At 37.7% G+C, this 19173-nt stretch overlaps 2 protein-coding genes across 3 annotated transcripts; one reads left to right on the top strand and one right to left on the bottom strand.

Annotated features, from left to right (window-relative positions):
• Positions 1-3403: 3403 nt before the first annotated feature.
• Positions 3404-13326, top strand: LOC149836075 (uncharacterized). Of its 2 annotated transcripts, XM_090008961.1 has the most exons (6): positions 3404-3783; positions 4403-4703; positions 5209-5367; positions 11057-11352; positions 12439-12676; positions 13047-13326. In XM_090008961.1, the coding sequence occupies exons 1-5, from the start codon at positions 3577-3579 to the stop codon at positions 12544-12546; spliced, it is 1071 nt and encodes a 356-aa protein (XP_089865087.1). In that variant the 5' UTR covers positions 3404-3576; the 3' UTR covers positions 12547-12676; positions 13047-13326. The 2 variants fall into 2 exon arrangements, with proteins under 2 accessions (XP_089865087.1, XP_089865088.1); XM_090008962.1 differs by lacking the exon at positions 13047-13326 and having other exon boundaries at positions 3463-3783; positions 12439-12730.
• Positions 13327-14362: 1036 nt separating this feature from the next.
• On the bottom strand, positions 14363-17424 carry LOC149836074 (uncharacterized). Its single transcript, XM_090010778.1, has 3 exons — positions 16967-17424; positions 14860-15232; positions 14363-14716 (listed from the first exon to the last, which is right to left on the bottom strand). Exons 1-3 carry the CDS (start codon positions 17384-17386, stop codon positions 14514-14516), a joined length of 996 nt encoding a protein of 331 aa, XP_089866904.1. The 5' UTR covers positions 17387-17424; the 3' UTR covers positions 14363-14513.
• Positions 17425-19173: the final 1749 nt, after the last annotated feature.

The following is a 19173-nucleotide window of genomic DNA, read 5'->3' as shown; positions in this document are numbered from 1 at the left end:
ATGTACATTTGTATTGTGTGTGAATGAATGTGCATTTGTAGACATATTTGGATAATTGTGTAATCACATATTCATTGTGGTTTTTGCATAAGATGTATCGATGGTCAGATATGAACCATTGTAGGTCATGTGAAGCACGAACATGTGTTGCTCTAAGTTTTATTTTATGCATTGCAAAAATCCATTTGAAACTATTGATTTCTAAATTAATTGTACTGTTAAATTTATAACGAGCAAATGTCTCGTATTGTGTTTTGCATGTTGATTTACAAAATAAATCTTTTATAAAGAACCTGTCTTTTGATAAAAAGATAAAAGAAATAAAACAATATAATTAATGTTGTTTCTGGATGTCCCTTTCATAGTGTGAAAATCCTGAATAACGACTTTAGAAAACTGTGATGATACTAAAACTCCATGTGCGATTGTGCCCCTGAACTCGATATGGTAGTTCGTCTCCCGATCATAATTTTAGGAAGTTTTTGCCACTTTGCCTGAGGGTGGTGTGTAGACACAACTGTTATTATTGGTATACCAAGAAAGTGACATCAATGGATGTTGATGTCTCTAGTATCCCGACATTAGATGTTGATTTCTAATATTTTGATGGATGGTGTTAATTTCTGATATCGGTCAAGGGTCAAGTGTGAAACCTATTAATAAAATATAAATTATGTGTTAAGCTACAACTGAGAACCTATCTTGAACTTTAAAAAATTGTTGTGCCTATTTTGAGTATCCGCGGGTTCTAATAAAAAATGAAACTAAAATTGTGTGCATTTAATAGAGACATGCATACAAAAGAAAACTCTGATAATAACTTAATAAGTTATTTCATGCATGTGCACTGATATCATGCATATTAACTGTTCTGCATTAGTTCATGCATCCTTACATGTTCTCTTACATGTGATATATTGATCATTGCATGATATTGTTCTTAATTGCATGAATGATTATTTGAATTATAAAATTATTGTAGTTATGTTTCTATAAAAATGTTACATGAATTTTATTTATACTTTTCTTGACCATTTAAATTGTTAAAGAAATTTGTAAGCAGGATCTATGATTCTGACCCTGTGTTTTTTATTTTTTTATAGTCTCTGAAGCTCAATTATGAGACCAACTCTCATAGGGAGCCTACGAAGACTGCGTGACTGCTTTAATATTTTTTTTTGAGATAGAGTGACTCTATTTTTTATTGATATTTATCTTGTTATTGTTCTCAAACTTTAATTATTGATGAATAAAGTTATTTTAGTTGATTGATGGTTAATGTAAGATCTTTTGTGGTTTAGATTGTATTATAACTTTAAGGCCCGAGATCTCTAGGTATGGTTTCTTTAATTGTTTAAAAAAAAAGAAATGAGTTGGGGTCATTACAAGTGGTGGTGAGATAGGTGGTGGGAAGTCAAAATAAATTTTATTTTGGTAGGAAACATTCCTCCACCTCCTTTACGGAGGAATGTTCCCTATCAAAAAATTTACTTTTTAGAACTCTCTCAGCAAAAAAATCTTTCTTGTTTGAAGGGGTCAAAAAAACTGTAGGATTTTTTTTTTTTTTTTGTATCACTTTTTCAACATCTTTAGCGCTTCCACCAAACATGCCTATGAAACTTCTGCCAAATAAGAGTTGCATTGGTAAGACAAGATGCTTAGCTCTTCCTCAAGATGATGAGTTCATGGTGTATCTGCTATAACAGTCAAGTACCAATAGACTCTAGTCGCAGATGAAGCCCTTTCGGGCGTACAATCCATACCAGTCTTTTTTTTTTCTTTAGTTGGTGAGAAAACCATTGATTTTTCTATTAGCCCCAACACACAAAACCATTGGTTTTCAACTTGCTTTGGGATGTAATGAGCTTCTCCCTAGCCAAATGAGTGGAGCCCTCTAGTGCCAGTATTAGTAATGCTTGGTGTGCATGCTACACAGATTTCTTTGGATTACTAAACGAAAACCATAGCTCACCAAGTTCATTAGGATAAAAGTACAAAGTCCTTTAGCACACTAAAAAGTAGACCTAATTTTGACCTGGTAGTAAAGGTTGTGCGCTCTGTTGTTTTTTAATTTGTGACGTCCCACGGTTATCATATGAGTGGGGTGCTCTAGTGGCTTCAATTGAAAATTATTATTTTTTTTTGTTGGGTTTATATTTGGTACTAAAGAAAGTACAGAACTATTGAGTTGAAAATCACAGTTTCAAGTTGTATCGACTCAATCTGACTTTATAGACGAGTTCAGCACAGTTTGTTTCATCTTTTTAACATAAAAATATGATTTTTTCAATTGTGAAATGTTAGTACATTGTGGGTCGTTGATTTTTGAAGTCTTTGCCAAAAACTTGCTTACACATCATTCAAAACCCATCTTCTACCAAAATACTTTGTAAAACACATCAATGGGGCCAAATCTATAAAAAAACTAAACATATGAAAAAAGACGATTTCCTACTGAATACTTTCATGCTTTTTGTTGCTACCCTCACGTGTAAGAAACTCTAGTGAAAAATTGTAAAGATTTTTAGTGAATAGTTTCATGCTTTAGTTAGCACCTAATTTTGGGGTAATGTTTTATACCCTCATGGGTAGGGGTGGCAATCGGGTCGGGTTGGCATGTCAGCATACCTCAACCCGAACCCGACCCGTTTATTAAACGGGTCGACTGTGGCAAACACGAACCCGACCCGTTTAATAAACGGGTAACCCGACACGACCCGCCAACCCATTTAATAAATGGGTTGGGTCGGGTAAACGGGTTTTCAGGTTGGCGGGTTGACGGATCGGGTAGGCAGGTTGGCGGGTCGGGTTGACTGGTCGGGTTGGCGGGTTGGCAGGTTGACCCACCCGCCTAACCTGTTTATTAAACAGGTCAGCCGGGTTGGCATACCCCCAACCCGAACCCGACCTGTTTAATAAATGGGTTACGCGGGTTGACCCGTTTATTAAACGGGTTGGCTTAAGCCCAACCCGAACCCGCCTAAGAGGCGGGTTGGCGGGTCGTGTCTGAAATTGCCACCCCTACTCATGGGTAAAGGAACTCTTTTTTTTATTCAGTTTCTTTGCACATTTGACCCTTCGGATGTGATCTACATTTACTTTGAAACACGTTTTTCTGACATATAGATGAGTTCTTATTAGGGTTAAAAAAATCAACGGCCTACAATGTATTAAATTTTCAAATCCCAAAAACTATATGATTCGAATGTCGAACACATCCATGAAGTCAGGTTTGGTAAAAAAACCTCTTGATATGAGTTCCAACCGAGGGATCCTTACCTGTCTCATTAATATTAATAACCACATCTTGTTTTTCTTTTTTTTAGACTCGTTCAAATTTTATTGTTTCCGATTGGAAGTGAGGAGGAAAGACCCACGAAGCGCGACCCTCGAGTCTGGCTCACTTTCGTGGGACGACCTAGTCTAAATGCTCCAGAAAGAGCATTCATCACGGAGGAGGGAGGAGGAGGGAGGGAGGGAGATCGAGCGAGCGAGTGGCCGGCGTCCATTCCCTCTTCCTGCCCACCTACCCTCCCGCCCGATTATTGGTTGAATCTCGTCCTTTCTTGGTTGCTTATGGGCCGCGGCATGGGTGGTTCGGAGGCCCGATTCCTTCAGGAATTGGCTCTCTACGCGGCGAGCGCCGCCCTCAGTTGCTTGGTGCTCTTCGTGGGGCTGCGCAGCCTCGACCCCAACCGCGCCTCCATCAAGAAGGCCGCCGAGCAGAAGCGGGAAATCGCCAAGCGCCTAGGTCGCCCCCTCATCCAAACCAACGTCTACGAGGTATATACATAAGAAACAAGAGATACCCACGAATTCTTTTTTTCTCATTTTCTGTCTTTTTCATTCGAACCCTCCTTCTCAAATTCCAGTATATATAAGAAACTAGAGATACCCACATTTTTTTTTCTTCTCATGTTCTGTCTTTTTTCATTCGAACCCTCTTTCTCAAATTCCGGTTTCTTGGTGTGGAGAAGAAACGGTTCTTCATGTTGGGGATTGTTTGTTTGTTTTTTCCTTGTAAAGATTTTTTGGTTTTTCTTGTTTTGGTTCAATATTTTGGATATTTGTTTGGTCGGTCGATTGTTACCGAGATGATCTTGTATTGTTGAACTTTGTCGGTGTTTTCCATTGTGAATTAGTTTTTCGCCTCTTTCTTCGGTTCTCTTGTTTTGGAGTCGTTGGGCAATCGAAACTAGTGACGATTGAATGATAAGTTACAGTGGTTGTTGGCTTCTTGTTGAAATTTATGCTTTTGTGTTTCCTAATTCCTTAATTTAGAGATGGTGATCTCACTAGAACCTGTCATTTGAACACAATGAACAAGGGTTTTTTGGGAAAAAGCTAGAGGATGGTTCAAGAGAATCAGAATTTATCGGTATTGTTTTGATTTTTTTGACAGGACGTGATAGCGTGCGATGTTATCAACCCTGGCCATATTGATGTCGAGTTCGACTCAATTGGAGGCCTGGAACGTGTAAAGGAAGCTTTGTATGAACTTGTCATCCTTCCTCTCCAAAGGCCAGAGCTGTTTGCACATGGGAAGTTGCTTACCCCTCAGAAAGGAGTGCTGCTGTATGGACCACCAGGGACTGGGAAAACAATGCTGGCCAAATCCATAGCCAAAGAATCTGGTGCTGTTTTCATCAATGTGAGAATATCTAATTTGATGAGTAAATGGTTCGGTGATGCACAGAAGCTTGGTATGTTTGTCTCGAATTAAACTAATATGTTTTAGGCCTTCAGATGACTACACAATTGATCAACTGGAATCCTTTCCTTAGGATATCTAAACGCCCGATTAACTAAATGTTGTTTCTAATTTCTTACCGAATGTGACATGAAGAAGTTGTATTTTGGAAATTTTATGCTAGTACTGGTTTTACTGTTTTATAACATCTGAGGTGCTTTGTGAAGGTTTATTGGTAGGGAATTCCAGTAGTAATTCCGTCATTGTTGATGGTCCGATTGTTAAGCACTCCCTGTCCTGTATCGGGTGCTTATTAGCTATCAATGGATTGTTTGTGTCGCTTGATTTAGGGAAGTCTTTCACCTCCCTGATCTTGGTTTTGAGTGAACCAATGCCTCAGATTTTTTCCCTGAAAACTCTTGTACAGTATATATGTATTTTTTATTTGGTGGTTCTTTTTATGGTTGTAAAAGGTTCAGTATGCTTGAACCACATTTCCTTGGAATTGCAATGTGCAGTGGCTGCTGTGTTCAGTTTGGCTTATAAGCTTCAGCCATCCATAATATTTATTGATGAAGTTGATAGCTTTTTGGGACAACGCCGCACAACTGATCATGAAGCAATGACTAATATGAAAACTGAATTTATGGCACTGTGGGATGGCTTTACAACAGACCGTAAGTGTGCTTACCTGGAACTCATCTGATTTTCTTTTGGTTTTCCATCTTCTTTTGAAATTGTAATGTCAAGATTTATTGTTATAAAGAGTTATTGCTGTTTCGATGAGTCTGTTATCTACTTTGTCCCTCAATCTATCTGCGATTGAAGCTTCTTTAGGATGTTCTGTCTTCTAAACATCTTTATCATATTCATAAGATGAAGATAAAAATATCCTTGTTTCAGGCAGATGAATATGTTATACGCTTTGCAATAGAGCAAGGACAAACTAACTTTAGATGGAAAGAGCTTCGTATTCTAATGAGCGACAGGCCACCTTTGTTCCTGGTTGCTGCAACAGAAGTGTAGAAGGAAGTACTTGAAAACTTTCTCATGTGAAAGTTCCTCTTAGCTTACATGTCTAATACTGCAGTTTTCCGAAGAAACCTTTCAACCAAGTTGCTGGGTTTCTTGGTTTTGCTTCCTACAGCATGTGAGAGTTCTAAGCTCTTGCTCCAGGATATCATTGTATAGATGCTTGAGCACTTTCTGTTGGTTCACAGTTGGCACAACTGAAATTGTTGAATTTCTATTTGGTTATATAATCGACTGATGCAAACAAGCATAAAATGCAAACCTAATGAGGCTCATATAAAAAATAAATGTCGTATCTGAATGATAAAATCTGTTCTTATTTCCAACAAAAAGATTGCATGTATTTCTTTTTCAAAAGTAGACTTTATGAACAGTATTTAAAGGAGAAGACCACAAGGCATCAGACAAATGAAGGCTTTTCTCTTTTTTTGGAAAGTTAATACAAGTATTGATACTCCGTTGTTACTCTTGTATGGTATCTGCTTACGTACTATTTGTAGTTGAAAGCTTTTTATAAACTGCCATATCCTTGACTCCTTGTATATACCGTTGTGTCCTATGTTACCGCGACACGGCACCTTGGGTGCTGTACCCGTGTCGACATGGGTACTGGTACCTGGACACGGCATTTGCCATGTCCTATATTATATTATATTGTATTGTATTTTCAATATATAATATATATTTTAGATATATAATATATATTTTCAGTATATTTTAGATATATAATATATATTTTCAGTACATATTTAGCAGTGTCCCCATACTCATATTTTTTGGAATTGCCATGCTGTACCCGTACCCGTACCCATACCCAGGTGACATAGGTTGTGTCCATGTGACATAGGTTCTCAGGTTTTGATCTTTTTAAACTCTTTACCCTTATATGATATTCTGCTGAGTTTTGTTCCCTTTCATCAGTCATTCTTATACAGAATTTGTTCCTTATTCTGATTTGTCCCAAATGCTTTTCTAGTTTGCCTTTTTATGATGCCATTCTTAAAATGCCTAAATAAGTACTTTCTTCAGTAGTTAAATTTAAGTTCCTTATTCATTGTAAATTTTCAAAATTATATAGGTTTTCTTCTTCTTTTCCTTTTTTTCCCTAACCTTGTATACGTTCTTGAGTCCTTGCTCATTAGAGTCACTACATTTAAGGTAATCACTGGACCATTAGAGAGCTGGTAAGCAACATAAGATACTATCAGGAGTTGGGCATATAGTTGAGGGTAGGGATTGACATTTGATCATTATTGTTGAGCTCTTGCTGTAGTGCATTTCCCTATTTATTACTTGTCCATTGGTAAATTTTATTTTGTGCTCATAGGGAAATTTTTAGATAGCCACTAAAATCTATTTAGTAGTGCCCTTCAGTGAGTGAGGTAGCAAACCAAGGGTCACTTGGAGATGGCTCATTGGGACTTGATAGATCAAATTCTATTCAAGTGACTGTTCTTTTAAACTTCTGACAAATCTCTAACTACCAACTTCTCTGTTGCCAAGTGTTGTTGGGCTAGCTTGAGGGTGATGTCAGATCCAGATGGCAAGGAGCTAACATGTATATAGGAGTTACTGGAAAAGCTATAACTATTGACTGACGATAAGTATCTTCTGGCCTCTTTTCCTCACAAAGCTCGAGTGCAAAGGTTGCTCCTTTTTGATGTCCTCCCAGAGGAGCTGGGGAGTCTGGTTGGAGTCTTGTTGAGATTTTTTTTTTTGGGGGGGTGCTTGGTTTTGGAGGGAGCTTTACTGGAACAGAAGGTCCAACCTCCAAATCTGTGGCTGGAATATTATTAGCTTTGATCTACCATTCTCCTTCGATTTGAAAAACTATCCGACTTCCCACCATGGTTGGAGTAGTTATTAGATAGCAAGAAAAAGCTATCAATAGCATGGCCATTAAAAAGATTGGTACTAGCTAAATAGTTGCTTACCCATAGAAATGCACCCGACAGTGAGCAACCATAAATTCTTATCTTCGCGACTCTTCATCCACTGATGTAGAAGATGATCCATTTTTCCATTCTCATAGGAGTCCGGAAAGTGGATTAGCAACATGTTGGCACAAAGTGATTCATCATGCTCAAACATGATTCAATTATTCGTTAAGGACAGTTTGTAGATCATCAAATTCCCACAAATGGAATGAGAAGTGGTTTGTATAAATGATCGAGACATCACAAACAACACCACTCCAAATCCATATGGAGTTCAGAACCCAAAGGCAATCATTGAGTGAATTGTATCTTCGTAGTGTTAGTTGACCTAAGTCACACCATTAGTGTTGGGGTGGGGCTTGGCCTTTGAACCGTATGTGGGATGAGTTTCTGCCTCATACAATTAGGCCTAAGACTGAGGGCGGTCAATGAGAAATGTTTTTTTTTTCCTTCAGAAAGAAAGTGGGCCAAGAAGAAGGGGTTGGGTTGGGAATCACCTATGGAAACTATGTAATGCTTCATTTGAGGTGAATAATTGAGATCTTCACTTGATTCATTTTGCTAGAAAAGCCAACCTTCTTATTCTGTGACTATAGAGCGTAGTCACAAATATCGGTATTGGCTATTTCTCGCGACATTATAGGTTTGGTGATAAAATTCAAAAAAATCTCATGAAAATCATGGGGCTTAAAAAACTAAAAAATATATATAAATATCAAAAATCAGTAAGAAAATATCAGAGTTGTCAGTCGGGGAAGCGGGAGTGGGAAGCGGAAGCAAGAAGCGATTCGGAAAGCAAAAGCGAGAAGCGAGACACTTCCAAAATTTTAGGAAGCGGGAAGCATGAGACAACTTAGAAGCGAACCAGGAATCGTCTCAGAAGCGATATAAGAAGCAAACCGGAAGCGAGGGGGAAGCAAAAAAAGAGAAAAATGAAAGAAAAATAAAAATAAAAACAAAAACAAAAACAAAAACAAAAACACAAAAAATAAAATAAAAAATAAGTAGAAGCGTGGGGGAAGCGAGCTTCCCCTAAATTGGGATGTGCTTCTCCCCTAAATGGGAAGCACGCTTCCCAATTTTTTTGGGTGCTTCCCAGCATGTTTCGAAAGTGCCACATTTTGCGCTTCCCTATGTAGTATGGTGCTTTCGGTAACCTTGGAAAATATCATGTTTAGATAATAAAATACATATATAATAAAAAAAGTAAGTAAAATTTGCAAAATAAAGAAGAAAAATACATTTAAGATGTAGAAAATAAATAAAAACAATAACAATAATTGATTATATCATGATATTATCATGAGAATATCACAATATTATTGTGATAATATTGCGATATAATCAAATTGGCGATATTTTCAAAATATTGTGATATTTTACCTATAATATCGTTTGCTGAAAACACAACGATAATATTGTGATATTTTGAAAATATTGCCGATATTTGTGACTATGCTATAGAGTATAGATGGACATTGATATGAAAGGTCTTTTGAGTGTAAAAACAGCTATATTGGTACTCTTTGTCCTGATGGACTAGTTGGCAGATGCTTTCTTTATGTGTATTAATGAACAGAAGTCACCTACAGCATCCACAACAGTGTGGTTGAAGGTGTATGCTTTGAGGCTTGAGGCATATACATCAAAGTGAAGCATGTGCTAAAGGTGTAATCCTGTAAGGTCTTTGAGTGTGTAGCTCAGATCCATGTGGTGCATGCCTCAAGCAGTAGGGATCAAATGGAATGTTTGGCCCTATCTGACCAACCTTTTTACATTAAGAATTACAAAAAGAAAGTAAAAGAGAAAGGGTCTAAGGTTTGACTCTTTGGTCTTCTCTCTTCACCCGTCGTTTTTTCAAATAGCCATGGTATGGTGGGGCTCAATAGATGACTTAGGGGTTGCGTTTAGGAGAACTAGAGTTTGTGTTTTCTATACATTTTTTTGTATTCATGAGTTGAACATGTGATAGTTGATTATGATGAACATGTATTATTTTCTTTCTCGATCTGTAGGTTTTCTTTTTAATAATTTTGTGATAGTGTAATATTTCAGTTTTGGTATTTATTACCAGTGATTTTGTATGTGTTTATTTTGGTGACAAAGATACGAAAAATGTGTCCTTTTTAATTCCTTATGATAATTGATCCCTTAGGAATCTTTAAAGAGTATACCCATGAAGAAGAATGGGCTAGGTGTGGCATCTTGGGGTCCCAGGGGCCTATTCCCAAGCTTGCTAAGACCACCTTCCTAACTGAAAATTCTATGAACAAGAATGGCACCCAGTTTTCGGCCTACAAGGTGGAGTTTAAAGCCTCCCAGGAATCAGGTTCCAAGCATATTTGATAGGGTTCCTGTTGGGATGTACTTTTGTTGCATAGAGCACATTAAGAGGCTATTGAAACACTTCACCAAGCAAATATGTTCTCTTTTAGAGCACCTTCACCATTTGACAGGGTTTCCATCAGACTCTAGTTGAATTGTGCAGAGCACATCAATAGGCTGTTATAACCAAAGCTACTGGAAGCTTCTTAGGTAGGTGGGAAGCACGCTTCCTGGAAACTCACTTCAGAAGCGTGCTTCCCGGAAACTCGCTTCGGAAGCGCGCTTCCCGGAAACTCGCTTCCGAAACTTCATAGGAATCTCGATTCCCCCACACTGCTTCTATGCTTTTCACACGCATGGTCTATGCTTCCTATATGCTTTTCTCACGTTTCTTTTCATGTTTTTCATGTATTTCCTCTCACGCTTCCACTCACTTCCAATGTGCTTTCTCTATATTGGTAACCATCATTGTTAGATTTTAACAAAAAATTAACGCTTTTACTGAAAAATCATGAAATATAAGAATAATCAATTTTATTTTAGTTTTTATTTGCTTCTTGTTCGATTCCAATTCAATTACCATATTGCTTCATTTTTATTCCTATTTCACTTTCAAATTGATAATTCGGTTCCCGCTTCCTATAAATTTTAAAATGCATCCCTTCTCGCTTTCACTTCCCGTATTGTTTCCCGCTTCCGCTTCCTAGTTTGGCAACCTTGGTTAGAACACTTTGTATTACACAACTACAGTTTCTGTTAGAGCACTTTCTACTGGAAACTATTGTTCTATGTTTTAGATCATATATTTTCCTTTCCATAATTGTGTGTCATTTAATTGTACAGACTTGCCAGTCATCATGCTCTATGCAGTCTTGACCTTTTCTTTTTTTTTCTTTTCTGCTTTATGCTCATAATTGTTATGGTGCACGCCTTTGCAATTTTATGACTTTTCTTTTCTTTTCTGCTTTATGTTCAATTGTTATGGTGCACGCCTTTGCAATTTTATGAATAATGTGGATGAATGCCAATATCTTTAAGTAAAACAGGACCTAATCCTTTCGTAATGGTACAGAGAATGCACGTGTAATGGTTCTTGCTGCTACCAACCGGCCATCAGAACTTGATGAAGCAATATTGCGTCGTCTTCCTCAAGCATTTGAAATTGGCATACCTGACCGCAGTGAGAGGGCTAAGATATTGAAGGTGATTTTGAGAGGTGAAAATGTTGAAGAATGCATTGACTATGAATATTTGGCCAGTCTATGTGAGGGTTACACTGGTTCTGATCTACTTGAGGTTTGTAAGAAAGCAGCTTACTTTCCAATCAGGGACCTCTTATGCGCTGAAAAGAATGGGCAGCGATCTCAGGTCAGTAATTCTTATCTTTTGCCATTTTCAGTTTTTTGCACCATGTGCTCGTAAAAGAATATATGCACCATGTTGAATTAAAAAAACACTGTGATGGTCTAAATCTTGAGCTAGAAAATATAAACAAAAGACAGAATAAAAATTCAAGCAATGTGAAATTTAGTATTCAATTAAATCTAACTTAAAAATTTGTTATATGGCACAGCAGTTGTAAATAGTAGTACTTCAATAGTTAATGTCTTAACACATTATTCTAACACATTATAGCGTACAAAAATACCAAGAACAAAGTGATGCTCAATAGTTCAGAATTTATGTAAAGAGAAACTGATAATCAACTCCTAGATGAGAATTCTAATTGTTCAGAACTAATAAGCTAACTAAACAATTCAAGATAAACTCTTTTCAGTATTTACAATTAAAAGGATACATGAACTATCAGAAAAGCAACAAAAGAAATGATGACACTTGCAAGCGGATACTTGCTTCAGCATTTGGGCCCCTTGATTTGACCTTTCAAATATCGTACACATTTGAATCATCACTACAGCTTTACATGAAACAAGCAAAATTGAAAGATGTGGATGGCCTTCAAATTAAAATATGCTGAAACATAAATGAAAAAGATCTGTAGGGTATTTATTTGATTATGTATTTTTGTTTGATTGTTTTCTTAATGTTGTACTCCCCCATAATGTAAATAACTGATAAAATGCGGCGCGTCAGGCAAAAATGACACTTGATTTAGCTTTTTATGCCGGCTTGTGAGCTATAAAAGCCTTAGTTTGTTTTTTTACCAAAATTTATTGGCTTATGCGTGGTTGAGAAATCTGATGGTATCATTTTCATGGTTTGGAGGGAAAGCCATGCTTTTTTGGTCTATGTATTTTAGGTGATTATACTGCTTTAGATATCCCTTGAGGTCTCAACTGCACCTTGTACATGCTGTAAATTTGGAAAAAGTGAGTTCTCAATCGCACCCTGTAGAGGCTGCACGTTTGAAAAAATGTACAATGGAGTCTATATTGTTTCAGCTTTCATTGCATTTTTCCACGCTTACTAAACCAGTCACGCTGCATCTTGCAGTCACCAAGGGCATTGAAACAGTCTGATCTAGAGAGTGCTTTGTCGACGTCAAAGAAAACGAAAGTTGTAACTGCCGAATATGGTCTCAACTCACAATTACCTGATTGATCACGGACAAGCGATCAAGATGATTACCATTTCACATTATCAGAGATCACGAGGTTTCTATCGCGTATTACTTCCAACCTTCAACCAGAAGCACAGGACCCATGAAATGTCACAGCTACTTGTCAAATCTGTAAGGATGTTATATTGCATTATATACTAGCACGTGGGAACTCTTTTGTGATAATTGTTAATCATTGTGCAATTGTCTTAACCCCCCCCCCCCCCCCCCACACACACACACACACACACACACACACACATCAATGGCCCCGCTGCCACTTGTAAGGGTGACAGATTTTCTTTCCCAAAAATTTCATTAGTTTGTTGATAAACTCCTAAAGCTCAACTGGGACTGGCTTTGCAGACATGGCAGTATGAAAATGCCGGCTTGACTTTAGATTGCACCTAGCGTTTATGTCACTTGTTTATATTATTGGAATGCTGCCATTCCTTGACAAATTAATCTTGGTCTAAAGCGCATGACTGTTTGTCTTTTGCAGTTATCTTGGCTCGGGGAGGGTTGATAAATGTGTACCCTTCTTCTATCTCTACATGTTCAGATTAAACAAAAAAACCCTGCAATTATGAATTTTTGAATGGATCTAACGGTGCCTAATGAAAATGGAGTCCATCGTGTTCATGTGTGCGTGCGGATTGGGAACAGTACAATTTGGCCAGACTTTTATCATGTGCCTTTGGTGGTGTTTTATCTATTGTTTCAACAAAATGATTAAATTGTACTATCTTAACCCCCTAAGTATGAATGCAAATGGTTTAGCTTCAGTGTAGTGTAATTCTCTTGGGACTAAGCTACCACTGCCCTCAGACCCGAAAGGGTAGCATAGTTGGAACGCGCCTCGGCTGTCAGGTTTGATTCCTGCGAGCATTATTCCCCTTGCTTAAGCCGAAGCCGGTGGCTCCCTGGGGTCAAGGGGTGCACCTGGTTTTACACCCCTCAGGTGGTTTTCCCATTCCTATATGGAAAAAAAAGGCTACCACTGCCCTCTAACACGGTTGCCTAGTATCCTGTGGACCTACTTTTATTCGGTAGCTCCCTCGCTAGAACCATATCACATTGACTAAATAAAAACTTGTGGATCAACTGAACATCTTGCCCAGGCCTCCATTTTCCATTTCATTAACTTAATCATTGATCATCTTCCCATCTTTGTCAAAGTTAAGGTTTGGTTTTGTTTTCAACTTTATTTTAGCAGTTCACAACCATGTGTGGTGATTCAGGTTGAAAGAGCTACCAAGTCCAAACCATTTGCTTGAAAAGGTAGAAAATCTCAGTAAACCGTGTGCTTGAACTGCAAAGCAATGTGCCGCTGTGTAAGCAGCAGTAGCGTGGTTGTGAACTTGTCATTTGAACTATTCTTGAAGTTTCAACTGCATGTAAAAATCACTACGGTTGTGGGAGAGAATGCCAGTTAAGCTCAAAAATTGGGCTTGAACAAAATGCACTTCTATACCTTTTCAAGTATTTTGCCTCTTGGTACAGAATGCCCAGTCATACTGTTGAGGCACAAATTATGGCTTCATTTTAGAATTTTAGCAAACAATGATAATGGTAATATAATCCCATATCCTGCAGTTGGAAATAAACATTGACATACATAATAGTTGCAAATTAATTATAGGGAAGAAACGCTTTCTACCATGTAAGAAAATCACCGAATTCTTACGATCATCATAACCAAGTCCAAAGGGACTTGAGTAATTTCTCCTCATAAGCAGAAATCACTTGAAATTAAATGTGGTTCAAATGCACAATAGTTGCCAATTGAAATGACCAAAAAAGCTTTCTACCATATAAGAAAATAATTGAATTCTTAAAAGGAAACCTCGATTAATTTCTCCTTGAACGCGAAAATTGTATTACCAACAGATCAAATTAATGACTTCGTTAACTTTTATACAGATGAGTTAGACAGTAGAAAGGAAAAATGAGACTTTGAAGTCGTTTCTCATCTTGAAGTGATCTTAGTAGTAGAGCTTCTCATAGGAAAGGGGCTCAAAAGCCTCATCTTGAAACAATAATCAAGTCCAATTGCAGCAAAAAGAAAGATAAATATATTTTCCGAGATGCATAGCGCTGCATCTGTTGCATAGGAGAAAAGTTTGCTATCATTCAACTCCACTGGCAGAACACCCTCTAGTTCTGCAAGACCTGAAGTTTTGAAGCTTCCATTAATTGGAGGAAATGTGGAAATAAAAAAGAAAAGAAATAGGACTCCAAGTCATAGATGTGAATCCCAACCTTTGATGAAGACTAAATGTTGAGCAACTAAAGAGATCAAAAGATAATAATACCTTTCACAAAACCAAAGGCTGCAGACGTTCCTGTTTTAAGCTGAATATTGTCCAAGTCTCTTCTCACCGTGTAACGAAATGTAACCCCACACAAAGCACAGCTGATAAAGGTCACTGCTACACGAAGTAATAGCTCGCTATTACTATTGGCTTGAGACAAGGTGATAGGCAGCCCTGCCAGTGTGCCCACAACAGCAGAAACAGATGAAGCTTTCACAGATTCCCATCTCTCAGCCTCCTTGTCAATATCACCAGTTTCACTGCTCACTGAAGCATTCATGGGATCAATCTGGCCTATGTTACTTGAAAGAGTGCTTTCAGCTTCTTCAATCAAGGCTCTTGCCACGGCTATCTCTCGCTGACATTCTTCAATCTTCAAGGTATCACAGAGAAAGAAAAAAGGGTGATTAATTCAACAGATCAATGAGATGAAACAACCATATAATGAAATTAAAAGAGAACTATTATCTACGGATCAGTGAATGCAGAGGTACTGTGACAACATCGTTTTGATTGAAGCTGAAGACAAATAATGAACCGGCACTACTATAAACCAGTCACCTATGTCGTTCAAGGTATTTCTGGGCGAGGGTTTTTCTCAGAGATATTTTCAAAAGGTGAAAAGCATCTCGTAAGCTTACATTTTTTTAAAAAGATAAATAATAGAAAGAAAAAATAGGTTTTTTATTATTTTTCTTACAAAATTATAAAGAAACAAGTTTTAAAATACATAAAAAAATCTAAACATAAAATATATAAAAATATGATTTTTTAAATTGCAAAAATATTGTGACAATATCACGATATTTTCATTTTAACGATATTTTACAAATATCACGAGATTTTCCTGATATTATCGGCTACATTAAAACATCAGAATTTCTCTATTTTCAAAATATCACTGATATCAGCGAGTATGCTATAAACATAATCTGGAGCTTTTGTACCAAATTGAGGAAGAAACAAAGATGACAAAACCTGGGTGTGCTTCAGCTTACCAATATAATAACAGACATCCTAAACCTATTTTGGAACTTTTGATCTGATAACTGAATTGAGAAAGAAAAAAAAAAGAGAACAGAACTTGGGTGTACTTGAGTGTTGAGAGTCTACACATAGCAGTAGACATTTTAAACTGTTCCTACTTCATAAACATAATGAGGACATTTTAAACTATTCCTACGTCATAAACATAATGAGGAATATAAAAAAACTACTAAAAAGTAAAAACCATAGTAATAGTAAAGGAAGGCGTTTATAATAGAGGTTTCATTTGATTTAGGTATAAGCCGTGGTAATGCAACATCATGGGACACGCATAGTCAGCAACTCCCTGAATTTTTATTGTGCAAAAAGAGTGTCTCTAAGAGGCTGCCAACACTTCAATTGAAGTGCACCCTTTTTTCCACTCTCACTCACAAACCAGAAGCATGGTATGAATAAGACCTCAGATAGCATGTTTGGTTCACGGTATCGAAAACTCGTCCCATGAGCTATCCAAAGTTAGTAGAGTCGTAAACTGTGAAGAGGTAATCTTCTGATTTTCTTTCATTCGTATAACTGTTACATGAGGCAGAAATATATAGTTTACAACAAAGTAAAAGATTACAGTAAAGAAAAGGAAATAATCTTCATAGATATGAACGTTATCATATCCAATCCAAAATCCCAATTGACGCTAACCAATCCCTGGATTAGCATCAATTGGTTGATCCTCCAATATCTTAGTTTTATCTGATTCCGCAATTCTCTCTTGACATAAACTGAAGCACCAAAAAGCAAAAAAAATCGCTATTCAACACAAAATTCTCATCTAAATTCTAATCATCCATCAAACGTAATGAATTCCAGTTTGTTCACCCAATTAAACAAAGATTACCAGTAGTCAGATGTTCCCATGAACCGAAAACACCAGATTTCTTTGATTTCTCGACTCAAAAAGAAAAAGAAATCGCTATAACAAATTGGGTATATCTCCATATGCATCAAAATTCGAGCCTTCACCATCTCCCATCAATTTCTTGAGAACAAATATGCGTAGTGAAATGCAAAGGAGAAGGAGATTGTGGGTAAATCAAAATGGGTAGCAAGAAAACCGAACACCAACCTCAGATGCCCGGATTTCGAGCTTCCTGACGTAGTCCTTGAGATGGGCGGCCTCCCTTTGTTGCCTCTCGATCTCCGCCAGCTCGTTTCTGGCGTCCTGCACCCTCTTCTCGGCCCTCTCCAGCTCCTCCACGAGAACCATGTTCCCTTCGCTCCTGAGCAACTCTTCCACTCTCTTGTCGACCATCTCCGAGAGAAACCCCTTGGCGGCCGTCTCGGGGGCGGCTTCCCCTGTACCACCCTCCGCAGAGCTGCATCTCGCCGGTACGAGCTTCTGTTTGAAGCGGGAAAGAGGGTATCGGGGAGAGGCAGCAGAAGAAGAAGAAGAAGAAGTGGGGCAGGACAAACGAGAGGAAAGAGGCACCCTGGCTCTGAAGCAGCAACGAGGCGACGAAGAGAGAGACGAGTGAATAGCAGCCATTCCTACCGAGAGGATCGAAACGGGGAGAGGAGGAGGCTTAATCTCTCTACGTAAAAACCCAATTATTCTTTTTCTTTTTGTCCGAAAACTTATTTTAATTTTTTTTCAAAAGACTTTTTTTTTTACAAATCCTTCTTTCTAATTTCAACCGTATACTTATATTGAGTAAGTGTCATGCCTTTAGAAGTCTTGTCAACTTCTACTCCAAGAAAGTATTGCAGTTTACCAAGATCCTTCATCTTGAATTTATGGTTCAAAAGTTCTTTAATTTGTTCAATATGTTCATTTGAGTTACCTATAACGATAATGTCATCAACATAAATCAATAACAAGATAACTATATCTTTGCATTTGAATATGAAAAGATAATGGTCAAGAAGAAACCGCCTAAAGCCATATTTTTCTACTTCAAGAGAGAAACTATCAAACCAAGATCGAGATGCCTGCTTCAGACCATATATAGCTCTCTTTAACCTGCACACGTATTCTTTAGAGTTCCTTTCCGCATACCCAGTGGGTTACTCCATGTATACTTCCTTCTTCAGAGTTCCATGTAGAAACACATTTTTCACATCCAGTTGGTTGGGAGTCCACTGGTGCTCAACAACCATTGATAGTATGATGCAGATAGTGCCCATTTTCACGATTGGACTGAAGGTCTCATCATAGTCTTATCCTTGCTCCTGTGTGAAGCCTTTGGCAACCAGCCTAGCCTTATATCGCTTGATAGTACCATCTGGCTTATACTTTATCTTATACACCCACTTTGACCCAACCACATTTCGATTGTGTGGTCTGGGAACAATATCCCAAGTGCCACATTCATGAAGAGCCTCCATTTCTTCGTCCATAGCTTCAATCCATCTCTTAGAATTTATTGCTTAATAAAATGTTGTTAGTTGATCTTCCTTGCCCAAAGAGATTAAGAAGAGTTGAAAATTCATCGTAAAGTTCTCATAACTAACCCACCTATCAATAGCATGTCGAGATCGGGTAGACCTTCTGTGAACAGGTGATTGAATAGAAACAGGAGGAGAATTTTGCTCCTGATTAGAGCTGGGAAGAATCTCCTTCTCACGTCGAGAGTAAACAATGCCTTTATATCTTTCGGGGGCCAATAGTGGTTCAGAAATCATACTTTCTTGAGTCCTTTGTGCAACAATAGATACGTTTCTCTCATCTCTTTGATTACATTCAGAAGAACAAACATCATCAATGCTAGAAAAGAGATCTGAGTTTAACCAAGGGTGATAAACTTCAATTTCAGGAAAAGTGTTAGCATTATGACCAAAATTTGATTCGTCAAACATAATATTTCTGGATATTTTGATGCGCTTGCTCACGGGATCATAGCATTTGTAGCCTTTATAATCATCAGCTTACCCCACAAATCTGCACTTTAAGGCCTTATCCCGAAACTTGTGTGACATTGAGCTGTCAACATGAACATAACATACACATTCGAATACACGCAAATCATGATAATTTGGATGCACACCATGCAAAGAGAAATATGGTGATTTGGTTTCCAAGATGTTCATTGGCAATCAATTTATGACATAGACTGTTGTATGAAAAGCCTTTGCCCAGAAGGTAACTGGAAGATTGCTATCATGCATCATGCTCATTGCACTCTTGACAATATGGCGATACTTCCGTTCAGCAATCCCATTCTGTTGAGGTGTATGAGGGCAAGACACTTGTCTACTTATTTCATTTGTCTGGAGGAAACTAATAAAGTCATTTGAAGAGAATTCACCTCCTCCATCACATTAGAAACAAATAAT

Source organism: Nuphar pumila, chromosome 6 (genome assembly GCF_984573655.1).
Source record: "Nuphar pumila chromosome 6, dmNupPumi1.hap1.1, whole genome shotgun sequence".
In the NCBI taxonomy this organism is placed as follows: Eukaryota; Viridiplantae; Streptophyta; class Magnoliopsida; order Nymphaeales; family Nymphaeaceae; genus Nuphar; species Nuphar pumila.
The sequence above is the reverse complement of the archived record's forward strand: the minus strand, read 5'-3'. Positions and strand labels throughout refer to the sequence as shown.